The sequence below is a fragment of the Phoenix dactylifera genome, unplaced genomic scaffold (genome assembly GCF_009389715.1).
Source record: "Phoenix dactylifera cultivar Barhee BC4 unplaced genomic scaffold, palm_55x_up_171113_PBpolish2nd_filt_p 000451F, whole genome shotgun sequence".
NCBI classification, from domain to species: Eukaryota; Viridiplantae; Streptophyta; class Magnoliopsida; order Arecales; family Arecaceae; genus Phoenix; species Phoenix dactylifera.
The window spans coordinates 220,001-236,349 of record NW_024067882.1 but is presented as its reverse complement, the minus strand read 5'-3'; the positions used below and the strand labels follow the sequence as shown (position 1 = coordinate 236,349).

At 47.4% G+C, this 16,349-nt stretch overlaps 1 protein-coding gene across 1 annotated transcript in view; it reads left to right on the top strand.

The window, feature by feature from the left end:
* Nucleotides 1-3,407: 3,407 nt before the first annotated feature.
* LOC113461871 (protein DELETION OF SUV3 SUPPRESSOR 1(I)-like) overlaps nucleotides 3,408-16,349 on the top strand; it is a 23,879-nt gene continuing 10,937 nt past the window's right edge. Inside the window, exons 1-2 of the mRNA XM_039118940.1 lie at nucleotides 3,408-3,507; nucleotides 3,608-3,721. Of these exons, the coding sequence (XP_038974868.1) occupies nucleotides 3,628-3,721 (94 nt within the window). The 5' untranslated portion in view covers nucleotides 3,408-3,507; nucleotides 3,608-3,627. The remainder of the gene's footprint in view (nucleotides 3,508-3,607; nucleotides 3,722-16,349) is intronic.

Here is a 16,349-nt window from a genome sequence, read left to right as displayed (position 1 = left end):
AGTAAAGCACGAGTCGACTCCTGCAACAGACGAGTCGACTCCTGATCGCGCGAGTCGACTCCGATCCCAACGGTAATATTGTCAGGAAGTGCAGACTGTGTCCAACGGCTCTATTTTTGTCTCTAACGGCTAGATTCTTGTCTCCACGCCATCTAAAGCTATAAAAACAAGAGGAGAGCTAGGGGAGAAGGCATGGAAGTGGGAGAGAACATTTAGGAAAGAGATTCCAAAGAGATAACAAGGAAAATCTCCCATAAGCACAAAAGGGACATCCAAAGCGAAATAGAGAGAAGAAGAGCATCCAAGTGAATCCCAAAGCTTCCTCTCCATCCGTGTGCTGCCTCGGTGATCCTCTCTTCGTGCCAAATCAGAAGAGGGTCAAGTAAAGAAGAAGCCGTGCTCCTTCATCTTCAAAACTCGTTTGAGGGCTTCTTTTTACTCTATTTGTTTATATTGTTATATTTGCTTGTTTAAGAAGCTTAGATTTGTTTTAAACCTTTATTCAATATCTTGTAACTTGATTCAATCAAGGGATTGAATCAAGGGGTTAAGGTTTGTTGGTAAGCCAAAGGAAAAACCAACGGTGTTAGGTTGGTTGGTGAGCCGAGGGTAAAACCAACGTGTAAGGGTTCGATTGTGATCCCGGGAAAACAATCGGGGTGGTTCTAGTCGGTGAGCCTGGGAAAACCGACCGAGTTCGTTGTGCGCTCGTAAAACAACAAGTTGGGTTGTGAGCTTGTAAAACAACCGGCTGTAATCTGTAGGATTATAGTGAAATTCCCAAGAGGTCTTGGGGAGTGGATGTAGGTGCTGGGGTGCACCGAACCACTATATGTTTGTTGTGTTTGTAATGCCTCTTGTCATTGTCTAACTAACACACTTACTTACTTAGATAAATTGCTTGCTTAACTCTTATCCGCACATCCTTTAGTTGCAAGCATATTCAATCAAGTCACATTCTATACATCAAACTGTTGCTAAGTTTAACTTTCACTGTGCATCTATACAACTTAGCATAATTAATCAAAAACTTTAAGAAGTAGGTTAAAAGATTTAAAAGACCCAATTCACCCCCCCTCTTGGGTTGTATCTACTGGGCAACAATTATATATATTATTTTTAACTCAATTTGATCTGATTTATTTGTTAAATAAATTTCATAAGTCAAGTTAATTTAACATTTAGATAATTGTGAATTGAAAATAAAATTCACTATCAAAGTTGCAAGTAATGTACCATAACAAGTTAATGGCCTAAGATATAATTATAAAACTTGCATGGAGATCGATTTAACCAAGAATTTGTATTGTTGCTACAACCTAATTTATATTAAAAATATAGTAAAAACTAAAATTACTTAATTGTGTAATATAAAGCATTAAAAGTTTTCTATATTAAATACTACTATTTTTTAATTCTATCATAAATAAAATCTTGGATTATCTATTTTCAAAAGACTTGATTACAGAAATATATTGAAATTATTGTATTATAAATAAAAGGTTTTCAAAATATTATAAAAAATGAAGTTATTCATTTTTTATTTTTTATCATAAAGAAGAGAATTAAATTTTTATAAAATTAATTAAATATTAAAATATAAAATATCATAATATATTTAAAATGAGTATATTTTATAATATGATCAAGCTTTGAATAAATATAATAAATTATAGCTTTATACTATAAGCTAATATTGCCATAGTGGCTAAGTAGTAGATAATAAACTAAGAGGTCCTAGGTTTGATCCTAAAATTGGAAGCATATAATCCAATCAGTTTAGAAAAGGATTTCGATCGGAATCCGATCGGATATTAAATATGAAAATAGATTCTATTGGATAATATTTTACTCATTTTCAATCCTAATTAGCAATAAAAATATTTTATTTCCAATATCTAATTTTGACCAACGAAATAGTATTGTTGCTAATAGTCATCTTTTTTGTGATGAAAAAAAGATTTATCACCAAACTATTTTATGATGACAATGCTTTTGTTATGGAAAAAATTACTTTCGTCCTGTGTGCATTTTCGGTGAAGTTTTTTATTTCATTCAATTACAGTGGGTTGGAACTTACTACTTTGTGCCATGCTGTTACTAGTAAAAAATAATGCATGTGATCTTTAGACTTGACATTTCATAACAAAATAGATATTTAGGCAACATTATCTACTCACTTTTAATGGCAAATTATTTTATCATAAATTATGTATATGTTAGTGACAAAATTTATTTTGTCACAGAATATTCAATAATTTGTGACAAATTATTATTTTCATCGTTGATGACTTTTAGCGTTGGGACATTGGCTACGAGCCTGATGATGAAATTTTTTTGTCTCCAAGTTTTTTATGTGACGAAATTTATTTTTTAGCAACAAAATTTATTTATTACCTAATATATAAATTTTTGTAGTAATGGACTTTAACAGATCTTTCTCCTAACACCAAGCATATTGGTTGCAAATAAATATTACGATAGAAGATGAAATCAGATGATAGCATTGACAAGTACAAAGCTAGGATAATTGCTCAAAGATGTAGCCAGAAAGAGAGTATTGATTATTTTGAAACTTTCTTTCCTATCACTAAATTTACTTCCATCAAATTTGATAAATAATCCTTTAAATCAGAAATGAAGCAACTTTCTTGCAACTTATTGATAGGGGTACTATAGGGAAATTATGCGCTACCGAGTCCTTTACCGTGGCACCTTCACTGGGAGGAGGATTCCTATTGGTACTACTGAAAAGACTTTCGTAAGGCTTTATAACCCCCAGACAGTCCGTGCGTGCATACACTTCAAAATGTAAGAGTGGCGTGGGCTGAGTTAGATCAGGAGAGAGTTAGGTTAGGTCCAAAAATATACCAATTCAAATTTAAGTTATTTATTAAATAATATAAAATTTTAAACCGAATTTGGCTATTTTATTATACAGATAATCCAACCTAATTTATAAATAGTTTTTTTCATCAATATTCTTTTAAATATTAAATTTTGTATAAATAATCTTTCAAAATTAATATTTGCATGTATATCTTCTCAAATATTTATTTTGCTATTCTATATTTTTTTATTCTTATTTTTGCATATGTACCCACTCCATCTAATACTATTAAAAAATAAATAATATTAAAATAAAATAACTAAAATATTCTTAAAAAAATATTTATAAGATAATCGCAATAGAAGGTAAAACCGTAATTTTAAAATTTAATTTAATTTTTAATTAAAATAAATATAATTTTTATTAATGGTGCTAGAAGAAAGGTTTGTTTGTGCAAAAATAGTATTTTTTATAAAGATATAGAAATAAATATAATTTTTTAAAAATATTTACATAAATTTAAATTTTTATAAGAATATTCAAAAAAAAACCCTCTATAAATTGTTGAATAAATTAATCGGTTAAAAGGGCCAAGCGTTCGCCCCTACAAAATGCCCCATCTCGTTATCTATTCGGACCCTGGAGGAACGCGAAGCAAATCGGTCGGTGACTGGAAGGTAGGGTTTCCTTTCTCCTCCGTGTTCCCTGTTTAATTCGTAGGCCTAGCTTTCCGTTTATTTCTGTTGAATCGGCGATTTTTTCTGCGATTGATCGCAGGATCTTATCTCCATTCTGGAATGGCAACGGAAACCAAACCTGCGGCAGCTGAGGACGCCAAGATCGATCTCTTCGAGGATGACGACGAGTTCGAAGAGTTTGAGATTGATGAAGGTAAGTTTTGGGACTTCTCCTTTTTAACATAAGTGGAACTTTAATTTTGTGAAAAAAAAGGTAATCAAAGACATCAGATCCATATTTTTGTCCCTTTCGTAAATGGATGAGGTCAAGAATTTATTAGTCTAATTAATTTCGTCATTTGATCATGCTACGTTGTTAGTACTAATCTGCAAATGTTGCACATGATTATTGTCAGTTTTACAATCTCATGTTAAGGTGTTCGGAGTTAGTTTTTTTAATTTTTGTTTTCATTTTATCTTATTTTTCTTTTTTTTTGAGATAGGAGTTAGCTAGTCCTTTTGTCAGCAATTTTGTAATATTAATACTTTGAGGCTCCTTGAGGTGGGATCCGAGGTTTGACTATATGTTAACTGAAGCTGAAGGTGGGGAGTCCGCTGAATTTTGCAGTAATTATTTGAAGAAGTCATCCAGTTTGAGGGACATATTTGAATGGAGGTGGCGTAGTCCTTTTTGTTTGTTTGTTTGTTTGTTTTGATGAAGCTTCTAAGGGCATATTTGGTTTTGGAGGGGGGGGGGGGGGGGATGTTGGACTCTGGAATGAGAATGGGAATGAGTGACTCCCATTCACTCCATTTGGTTGGGGGGAGTCTCATTCCCATTCCATTCCAGAGGGAATTGTAATGCCCCAATTCCTCCAAACCTGGGGGAATGTGAATGCCCCAATACCTCAAAACTTAATCCCTAATCTTCCCTAGTATTTAAATTCTATTCCGATTCTAATTCCGATTCTGGTCACAAATCAGACATATTGGAGGATACGCCTATTCTGATTCCGATCACGAACCAAACATGCCCTAAGTGTTTGTCATTCAAGGGAGTGTTTTGGCACCTTATGCAACAGCTCTGTAGAAATCCTCCATTTGGGAGAAGGTAAAAAGTTCATCTTGACAGTGGAGTTAAAAGAAGAGAAGATGGACTGCTCTGAATGGGTACTCTTTTTGTAGAAGTGGTCAAGAAATAGTCAATTAATTCTTTCTATATTGCCCCTTTGTTAAATGCATCTGGTGGCATCTGGGATGCACATCAAACTAAAGAACTTACCAAGATGGTTAGGAGAAAGAGGTGAATCAAGAGAGTATGCAGCAAGTAGATTTGGTAATAACCGTGTTGTGCTGGTGAATGGCCAGGAAAAAATACTCCAATCTTACTAAGAACTGACTATCAGCATCGAGTATTATCTGATGAATTAAGTGCTATTGCTTCAATGCTCTTTGGCATTGTTGGATTAATGGCCTTCTTGCGGGTAGGGGGAGTAGTGGTTTTCTTTGGGTTGAGCCTTCTTGCAAGTAGGGGGAATGGCCTTTGAATTGTTGAGTTGCTTTCTCTTGTTTTGCTTTTCCACCTTTTCTTTTCCCTCAACATGGAAGTCTCTGAGGTATAACTTCCATTTTATCAACGTGAGTTAGGCCCTTAGGCCATGTTCTTGTGATAAGGTGCTATGTTGTATAATATATACATATATACATATACATATACATATACATATATACATATACATATATACATATACATATACGCATATATACATATACATATACGCATATATACATATATACATATACACATATATACATATATACATATACACATATATACATATATACATATACATATACATATATATACATATATACATATACATATATACATATATACATATACATATATATATATATATATACATACATATACATAAACATATATATACATATACATATACATATACATATACATATACATATACATATACATACATATACATATATATACATATACATATATATATATATATATACATATATATATATATAGATATCTCTATATATATATACATACATATATATATATATATACATATAGATATATATATATATACATATAGATATCTATATATACATATAGATATCTATATATACATATAGATATCTACACATATACACATACACATATACACACACATATACACATACACATATACACACACATATACACATACACATATACATATACATACACATATACATATACACATATACATATACATATAGATACACATATACATATACATACACATATACATACACACATATACATATACATACACATATACATATATACATATAGATACATATATAGAGACAGATACACAGATATAGATACATAGATACATATAGAGACATAGATACATATATACATATAGATACATATATACATATAGATACATATAGATACATATATACATATACATATACATATATATATATACCATATCAATTATCAACTATCTTAGCATACAGATATATACATATAGATACATATATACATACATATACATACATACATATATATACATACATATATATATACATACATATATATACATACATATATATACATATATATATATATACATACATATACATACATACATATATATATCTATACATACATATATGTTGGGGGAAAAACCCCAAGTCATATCGCCACGGAGGCGCTCGGCTAGAGAGCGCCGACCGGAAAGGCGCTCGGCCAAAGGACGCCGACCAGAGAAAGCGCCAAGAACCGCCCAACCGAAATAACCAAGTAGGGATGTTCGGCTAGAAAGAGCCGACCAGCGGGCGCCGACCAGAGAAGCGCTCAACTAGAAAGCGCTGACCAGAGACAGCGCCAAGTAGGGGCGCTCGGCTAGAAGGTGCTCGCCCAGAAGGCGCCGACCAGGAGTACTCAAAAGCAACCCCGCCACAGGGTGCCCCATTGGGCGACCAGCTCGGCTCGGCACCCTTGCCGAGCCGATGCCTTTACCAAATAGTTCAACTCTCGCTTGACCCTCTAAGGGACCTGACAACTCCACTATAACCTGCCGCTATCTTCAAGCCATCAAGGCATAAGATCTTCGCAGGAATTCAGCACGACCTGCCATTAATGCACGAGGCTCCCTCAAGTCTCCGATGCACTCAGTCATTTAATGAACACGGCCCAAGACGATCTCCGGATCACTGAACCATCAGAGCGTATGGCTCTCCCTGACCGCCGGTTCATTCGGTAATAAATGCACTTACCATCCACGGACCCCAGGCCCACCACGGCCGGCGGTTCAACCACTTCGACAGGTCCGATCGACCGTGACAACTCCCTGATTCCGGTCTGATCCGGTCCCGTTCTCCATCACGCCATTAATGGGCCAAATCGTGCCCAATTATTACAGAATGGGACAAGCCTACTGTCACCTCCCAGGTAACCGAATCCTCCTATAAAAGGAAACCTGGGGGGAAGAGGAGGGGGGACTGGACTGGGAAGGGGACTGGACTGGGAAAGGGACTCGGACCCAAACTGGACCCTGGTAACTAGACCCTGGGGTCTGGACTCTGAGGACTCTTAGGACCCTCGGGACTGAACCCTCTTGAACAGCACAGATACAATGGATGACATCATCTTCTTCATCTTCTTGATCTGATGAAAATATTCATGCTGTCTTCTCCACACATTTTCTTCCCTGCTCTCTCCACATATTCGCCCCCTCTGACTTAGGCATCGGAGGGCCGGCGCCGGGGAGCCCGGCCACCGGTTCTTCCTGCAGGACTCGCACCCCACAGTAGAGGACGCCACCAGCCGGCGCACCGTCGACCACCCTTTCAGCGGCGGAGCTCTGCCCCTCCAGGAGGACGCCACCAGCCGGCGCACCGTCGACCACCCTTCCGGCGGTGGAGCTCTGCCCCTCCAGGAGGACGCCACCAGTCGGCACGCCGTCGATCACTGCCCCTGCGGCGGAAGCCCCTCCTTCCCCGGCTTCGCGGCGGCCCCCGGGTCCAATTTCCAGCAACAGTTGGCGCTAGAGGAAGGGCCCGAGTTCGCTGCCATGAAGCTAAGAAGCAAAGGGGTTTCCAATGCCTCTCGACGTCCTCCACCTAGCCTGGAGCGTTCCGTCCGAAACTCACCACCTCCGACCGAGTCAGTTTATCAAATTCGGCCGGAGCAGTTCGATGCCCTGGTACAACAGGTGCAGGCCCTGGCTACCGCTGTCCAAAGCCTGCAGCCCAGGGGCATCCCAACGGCACCGCCTCCTCCGGCTCCAGTTCAACCGGAGCCTCCCACAAGCGGACTTCCCCTTCGAGGTCAGGACTCTCAAGTCCAGGCCTCCCTCTGGAGAGAGCACCCAGCCAGAGGCCACGGAGGCTGGCCACAGCCTTCAGAAGCTGAGTCGGTTCCAGGGCAACCTGCGCTCGAACGAACCGCTGCAGCGATCCTCCAGAACGATGAACTCGACCGGAAGGTCGAGAAGCTGGAACGTCAAATCCAGGCACTCCACGGGAGGAAGTCAGGACATAATGGCGACTTCGAGTTTAATACGAAGTCGCCCTTCTCCCAGGAAATTGAAGATGAACCGGTCCCGTTACGGTTCAAGATGCCCCAGGTGGAGCCCTACAATGGCAAGGCTGATCCCCTGGACCACCTGGAAAGCTACCGGGTCTTGATGGCCCTACAAGGAGCCTCGGAGGCCATGATGTGCAAAGCTTTTCCGGCGACACTCCGAGGACCAGCCCGGCTGTGGTTTACCGGGCTAAAGCCGAGTACTGTCTCCTCCTTTGAGCAGCTCGGCAGACAGTTTGCTGGCAATTTCGCCGCCAGCCAGCCCCAGCGGCGGACATCCGACTCCCTCCTCGATATCAAACAAAAGGAGGGAGAATCCTTCAAGGAGTATTTGGATCGGTTCACCGCCGCAACATGGGAGGTCCGGGAGCTTGACCAGTCAATTGCCATGTCGGCACTGAAGACTGGAGCCCGGTCCTACAGATTTCTCTTCTCGATTGAGAAGAATTTTTCCACGGACCTCACCGAGATGTTCGCTCGGGCGCGGAAGTACGCCAAGGCCGAAGAAGCCGTGGCGGTCAGGCGGGGCGGGACCGAGCAGAACCTCAAGAAAAGACGCCGCGAGGAGCGCGGCCGGCCTAGAAGCCCGTCTCCGCGACGAGCTAAGAATCCGCCCCGCCCGAAGAGTCCACCCCGGCTGAGGGGATCGCCACAGCAGAGGTCACCACTCCGCCCGAGGTTCCCATTGCAAGCCCCTGCACCCGAAGGGAAGTATGAAAGATATACTCCCCTCAACGCTCCTCGGGCTGAAATCCTCATGGAGATCGAGAGTCGGGATCACATCCGGCTCCCACCTCCGAAGCCAGACACCCGAACCCGGCGTGATAACCGGAAGTATTGCCGTTTCCATCGGGATCAAGGCCATGATACCGAGGAGTGTTACCAGCTCCGAAATGAGATCGAAGCACTCATCCGCCGAGGGGTGCTCGATCGATTTGTGCAAGGCCGGCGTGAAGAAAAGCAGCCAGCCGAAAGAGCCGCGCAGCCTGAAGGTTCAAATGCCAACAGGCCCATCGCTGGCATCATCAACACCATCCGAGGCGGGGCCTCGGCAGGAGAAGCTTCAGGGGAAGAAACCTCCTCGAAGCGCCTGCGCGCCTCTGAAGCTATCTCCTTTTCAAACGATGATCTAGAAGGGGTCGAAACTCCCCATGATGATGCCGTGGTCATCTCCATGATCATAAATAGATTTGATGTAAAACGCATCTTAGTTGATAATGGAAGCTCGGCGAATGTTTTGTACTTTGGTGTATATTGTAAAATGGGGATGACCAAAGAACAGCTGCGGAGGATGAATGCTCCGTTGGTTGGATTTACTGGGGATTCAGTCCCAGTAGAGGGCGAGATCGACCTTGTGGTCACAGCCGGGCTCGCCCCCCGTGAAAGTACCGTGGGGATGAACTTCCTCGTGATACGCCTTCCCTCGGTCTATAATGCCATCCTCGGAAGGCCAGGCCTCAACGCCCTCCGAGCGGTGGTCTCCACTCATCACCTGCTCATGCGATTCCCCACCAGCCAGGGGGTCGGCGAAGTCCGAGGGGACCAAATGGTGGCAAGAAGATGCTACCTGGCGACCCACGAGGCAAAGCGACCCGCCGAGGTGCCTGCCCCAGCGACTGACCAGCCCTCAACAAAGGTTATGGAGGCACGGGTCGACCCTCAGAAAGAGCGGGTACAGCCTGGTGAGTCACTAATCCAAGTTCCCTTACGAGAGAACTTTCCTAAGCTAACCATGCAGGTCGGCTCTGGCCTCGATGAGCATGTGAGGAGTCGTCTCGTCAACTTCCTGCGAGACAACATGGATGTCTTCGCATGGTCGCCTGCAGACATGCCGGGGATAGATCCAGAGGTCATGGTCCACCGGCTCCAAGTAAAGCCAACCAGCAAGCCTGTGCGGCAGAAGAAGCGAGGCGCCGCCCCTGAGCGCCAGCGAGCAGCAGCCGAGGAGGTCAGTAAGCTCCTTGGAGCTAGCTTCATCCGGGAGATAGCCTACCCGGAGTGGCTCGCCAATGTGGTCCTCGTCAAGAAAGCCAACGGGAAGTGGCGTATGTGTGTGGACTACACCGACCTGAATAAAGCCTGCCCAAAGGACAGCTTCCCACTTCCCAGCATCGACCAGCTCGTAGACTCCACTTCGGGTCACGAGCTGCTGGCATTCATGGACGCCTTTTCCGGATACAACCAGATCCGCATGGCGCCGGAAGACGAGGAAAAGAGCGCCTTCATCACCGACGGGGGAACCTACTGCTACAAGGTGATGCCATTCGGCTTGAAAAATGCCGGGGCAACTTATCAAAGGCTGGTCAGCCGGATCTTCAAAGACCAGATAGGCCGGAATATGGAGGTCTATGTGGACGATATGCTGGTAAAAAGCAAGGCGGCACAAGATCACGTAGCCGACCTCAATGAAGCATTCTCCACGCTCCGAAAATACCAGATGAAGCTCAATCCAGCCAAATGTGCATTCGGGGTCACCTCCGGTAAATTCCTCGGTTTCATTATTACACAACGAGAAATTGAGGCCAATCCAGAGAAGATCCGAGCTCTCCAAGAGATGATGCCTCCTAGGACGGTCAAGGAGGTACAACGGCTCACAGGCCGAGTTGCAGCTCTCGGGAGATTCATCTCCCGCTCGGCTGAGCGCTGCCTTCCATTCTTCGCAGCCCTCAAGAAGCCGAAGAATTTTTTGTGGTCGGACAAGTGCCAGCAATCTTTTGAAGAGCTCAAGCACCTCCTGGCTTCCCCTCCCCTGCTCACAAAGCCTCAACAGGGCGAGCTTCTCTACCTGTATCTGGCCGTCTCCCCTGTAGCAGTAAGCTCGGTCCTGGTCCGAGAGGAGGGCAAACTTCAGAAGCCAGTATATTACACTAGCCGGGTCTTGAGGGACGCCGAGACCCGATACACCAAGCTTGAGAAGACCGCCTATGCCCTGGTCATCTCAGCTCGGAGGCTCCGACCCTACTTCCAAGCCCACACAGTGGCTGTGCTGACCGACCAGCCGGTCAAGCAGATCCTGCAGAAATCAGATCGCGCGGGACGGATCGCCAAATGGGCCATTGAGCTCGGGAAATTCGACATCGAGTACCGACCCAGACCGGCGATCAAAGCACAAGTGCTCGCAGACTTTATTGTCGAGTGCACTATACCGGATGAGATCGAGCCCGAACCTGAACCACCAGTGGAGCAGACCCCGAGTTTGACATGGACTCTGCATGTCGATGGCTCTTCAAACACGGGGGGTAGCGGAGCAGGGCTCATCCTCACCAGCCCAGAAGGGGTGGTCGCCGAGCAAGCCTTGCGCCTCGAGTTCCCTGCTTCCAATAATATGGCGGAGTACGAAGCGCTCGTCGCCGGGCTCAAGCTAGCCAAAGAGCTAGGAGTGAAGGACTTGAAGGCCTTCAGTGATTCCCAGCTCGTCGTCAACCAAATTGTGGGCGACTTCGAAGCCAGAGACCCGACCATGCAGAAGTATCTTCAGAAGGTACGGAATCTCGCCTCGACCCTGGACTCTTTCCACATTCAACATATTGCCAGGTCGGAGAACCTCAGGGCCGACCAGCTATCAAAGCTGGCGTCCTCTCGCATGAGCGAGCTTCCCAAGGAGGTAGTACTGGAGTATCTCCAAAAGCCCAGTACAGATGAGCCCGAGCAGACCCTCTGCACTGAGTTCGAGCCAAGCTGGATGGACGAACTCATCGGGTACCTGCAAGACGAAGTCCTCCCCACCGACGAACAAGAGGCTCGCCGGATCAAACGCCTCGCTACCCGGTACATATTGTACGAGGAAAAACTCTATCGGAGATCCTTCACCTCTCCCCTCCTCAGATGCCTCCGCCCAACGGAGGCTGATTATGCCCTACGCGAAGTCCACGAAGGAATTTGCGGGAATCATCTGGGAGGGCGAGCATTGGCCCATAAAATTCTGCGCCAAGGATATTATTGGCCGACACTCCAGAAGGATGCTATGGACTTCGTCCAAAGATGTGACCGGTGCCAAAGGAACGCCAATGTTCAGCGCCGGCCCTCGGCCCCTTTGACTTCTATCAGCTCCCCTTGGCCCTTTGCCCAGTGGGGAATTGACATCCTAGGGCCATTTCTACTGGCCACCGGGCAAAGAAAATTTCTGGTCGTCTCCATCGACTACTTCACCAAGTGGGTGGAAGCCGAGCCCCTTGCCCGGATCACCGAGCAGAAGATGCGGGATTTTGTCTGGAAGTCCATTATCTGCAGATTCGGGCTTTTCCGCATCCTCATCTCTGACAACGGTCGCCAATTCGACAACATTCACTTCAGAGAGTTCTGCTCCGAGCTTGGCATTGACCACCGCTTCACCTCGGTCGCGCATCCTCAGACGAACGGAGAAACCGAGGTAACAAATCGTACTATTTTGCAGGGTCTCAAAGCCAGGCTCGACAAATCCAAAGGACAATGGGTCGAAGACCTATATAATGTCCTGTGGGCTTACCGCACCACGTTCCGTGTCCCCACCGGCGAGACTCCCTTCAACCTAACATATGGAACGGAGGCCGTCATTCCACTGGAAGTTGGGCTTCCCTCTCCAAGAGTCGAGCATCATGATACCAGCTCCAACTCTTCGCAGCTCAGAAGCAACCTCGACTTGATCGAGGAAACAAGGGAGGCCGCCCGAGTTCGTATGGCGAGGTACCAGCAAAAGACAGCTCAGTACTACAACGCCAGGGTTAAAATCAAATCTTTCAGACCAGGGGACCTTGTCCTCAGAAGAGCTGAAGCCTCCCGACCAACTGAGCAAGGGAAGCTGGCCCCAAACTGGGAAGGACCATACCGAGTCACGCGCATCCGCCGACCCGGGACTTATCAGCTAGAGTCTCTAGATGGGACTCTCATTCCGCGGAGCTGGAGCTCTGAAAATCTCCGCGTGTACCATCAGTAGAACCCTAAGAGGTTCCCCATTATTCAATTATTGAATTTCATTTTATGAATTCCATTTCATAACAAACTTATGGTCCGCATACTCATTTTGAGCTCACCAATTCTCCTGATTATCTCATGGTGTCAGGTTTATTTCTCCTACCCTGACCACGGTCAGGATGCCCCGCCACAACGGGATGACCCGATCCGTCCGGATGGCCCGAGACGTCGGGATATCTTACCCTGAGACGTCAGGATGCCCCAATATATTGGGATGTCCTGCCACAACGGGATGCCCCGATCCGTCGGGATGGCCCGAGACGTCGGGATATGAGTTAGCGGTCCTCTCTGACCGGACGAGCTCGGCTCGTGCTCCATCGGCTATGAGTTAGCGGTCCTCTCTGACCGGACGAGCTCGGCTCGTGCTCCTACCCTGACCACGGTCAGGATGCCCCGAGACGTCGGGATGTCCCGATCCATCGGGATGTCCCGATCCGTCGGGATGCCCCGAGACGTCGGGATGCCCCGGCTATAGGGACGCCCGAGACGTCGGGATATGAGTTAGCGGTCCTCTCTGACCGGACGAGCTCGGCTCGTGCTCCATCGGCTATGAGTTAGCGGTCCTCTCTGACCGGACGAGCTCGGCTCGTGCTCCTACCCTGACCACGGTCAGGATGCCCCGAGACGTCGGGATGCCCCGGCTATAGGGATGCTCGAGACATCGAGATGAGTAGCGGTCCTCTCTGACCGGACGAGCTCGGCTCGTGCTCCATCGGCTATGAGTGGCGGTCCTCTCTGACCGGACGAGCTCGGCTCGTGCTCCACCGGCTTCAGCCAACGAGCTCGGCCCGCTCTTCATTTTTGGATTTCTCTGCCGACGTCCCCAAAGAACGGAGTCCGAGCAGAGAAGCGTCTTCAGTCGCCTCGGCGCAAGGACGCACACGGTACAAGGTACCCATTTACTTAATGTTTCTACATTAATCTCTATATTGTCTATTCTATTTTTGGATTTCTCTGCCGACGTCCCCAAAGAACGGAGTCCGAGCAGAGAAGCGTCTTCAGTCGCCTTGGCGCAAGGACGCACACGGTACAAGGTACCCATTTATTTAATGTTCCCACATTATCTATTCTGTTCTCGGATTTCTTTCTGCCGATGTCCTCCAAGAATGGGCACCGAGCAGAAGAGCGTCTTCGATCGCCTCGGCGAAGAAGTGCTTATGACACCAGCACAATATTATACTAAGTCCGGCGAATCCCCGTCACGAGCTGACGGGCATTCGACCCATTCGTTGGAAACGAATCTGGTCCGCCCCGGCAACGCAAGGATCGAAACTCGCTAACCTCGCTGAAGTTCAAGTCCTGGTGACCGCCTTAGGGCTCGGTCGAGTCCTGGACTAGGCTCGGAAAAACTCTCCGAGCCCAAATCCTTGGTATAAGCACAAGCGTTGCTATACCACTGGTTGAAGGACCGAGCAATGGAGCTCGGCAAGCTAAACCTAAACTCAAACCCTGTGGCGGGAAAAGCTGAGGCCCTAGAGCCCATATCCTCGGAACCTAGAGCGGATCCGAGTAGGAAAACTTGGACTACGACAGACGAGTTTCCAAGAAAGAAATGTATATTCATTTCAAAAAGGCCCGTAGGCTAAGTACAAAATTCGGGTTTGGCCCTTACAAGTACGGGAGGCCATCCCGACTTTACAAAACGAAACAAAAATTACATTAAGGCCCGGGCCCGACCACTTCGGCTTCGGCAGTGTCGGGAGCGGCGGGCTCAACAGTCGGGACCTCCTCGGCCTCGGCAGCGATGGGAGTAGCCTCGGGGGCGGCTTCGGTCGCCTCGGCCTCCGGAGTCTCTGCCTCCGCATCCGGCCCTTCGACCCCTGCTCCCGGTTGGAGCAGGTTCACATCGAAATCCGGGAGAAGCCGCCGCAACTGGTTACGGAAGTCCCGGAAGCCTTGGATTAGCCCGTTCACGCCCTCCTCTTCTAGGAGGTCGCGGAACTCCGCCGATTCGCGAAAGAGCGCCACTGCGCTTTGAGCTTGCTCCCGAGCCTCGAGCTCCCGAGCCTCGTGGTAGGTGGCCTTCTTCTCGAGGGTTTTTATTTCCCGCTCAAGCTCCGTATGTCGGAGGCGGGCACTCTCCACCTCCTGCTCGCGGGAGGCCAGCGCTTGCTCGACTTCGGCCAATCGAGCCTCAGCGGCGCGCAGCTCGGATCTCGCCAACGCATGCGCGCCCTTTTCCTCATCGAGCTCGGCGGTAAGAGCTCGAATTCTTCCCTCAGATGCTCCGACCTTTTCTTGGAGCACCTGTCGTTCGGCCTCAGAGGCCTGGTACTTCGCTTCGGAGGCCTGGTACTTCGCCTCGGTGGCCGTGTACCTCGTCTGGGCCTCGTCGTACCCACGCTGGCACCTCCGGGCCTTCTCCCGGTATTCTTGAACAAGGTGCATCAGCATTTCCGTCTCGTGCAAATGCTGTAAAAGAGACGAAAAGGAAAACATAAGACGCCACAAATAAAAAATCTATACAGATTAAACAAGGAGGAAAATTTTACTTATCCGGACGGCGTTGCAGCGGGCATAGTCCATGAAAGCATTGTAGCTCATGGACTGCATCATAGCCCGGTCGGCTGGGAGCAGCGCAACCCGGAATACCTCCAGCGCTACTCGAGGGTTTTCAAGGGCTGAATCACCCTCGAACACTGACCAGGTGGGTGCAAGGGGCACCCGTCCCCCCGAGCCCGATGGGCACGGAAGGCCAGCATCGGCCGGCCTAGGTAGAGCCGACCCCGAGGCTCCCTGACTGCTCCCCGGTTCGGAGCTAGAGGGCTGGGGTCGGACGAGCGGCCGATCTGACCGCCGCACAACTATAGCGGGGCGTGCAAGCACGGGCCCCGCTGAACTCCTTTCCTGGTCGGCAACTGGAGCGTCCTGCCGACCAGGAATCTGCGCCAAGGGCACCGGACATGGGGGCGCCATCGAGGCTCCTCTGGAGCCCGAGCCCCCGGAATCCGCGCCCTCCCTCCGACCAGCTTCGGGGCGCGCGGGCTGGGAAGGACCCGCCTCGGAGCGAGCGGGGCGAGAAGGACCCGCCTCGGAGTGAGCGGGCCGAGAAGGACCCTCCTCGGTCACTGCTGTCGCTGGGGCCTTGGAGGTCGCCGAGACCTTTTGCTTTTTTCTCGGCTCGGTCGGCTCGCCCGAGAGCTCGGCTGCCCTCTTTTGGAAGCGGGCATAAAGGACTTCACTTTTCGTCACCATCTTTGCGATATCTGCAAAGGCAAAAAGGATTAGAACATTAGAACAGTAAGGAAATAAATACACCTTGAAATTACCCTTACCATGGGGA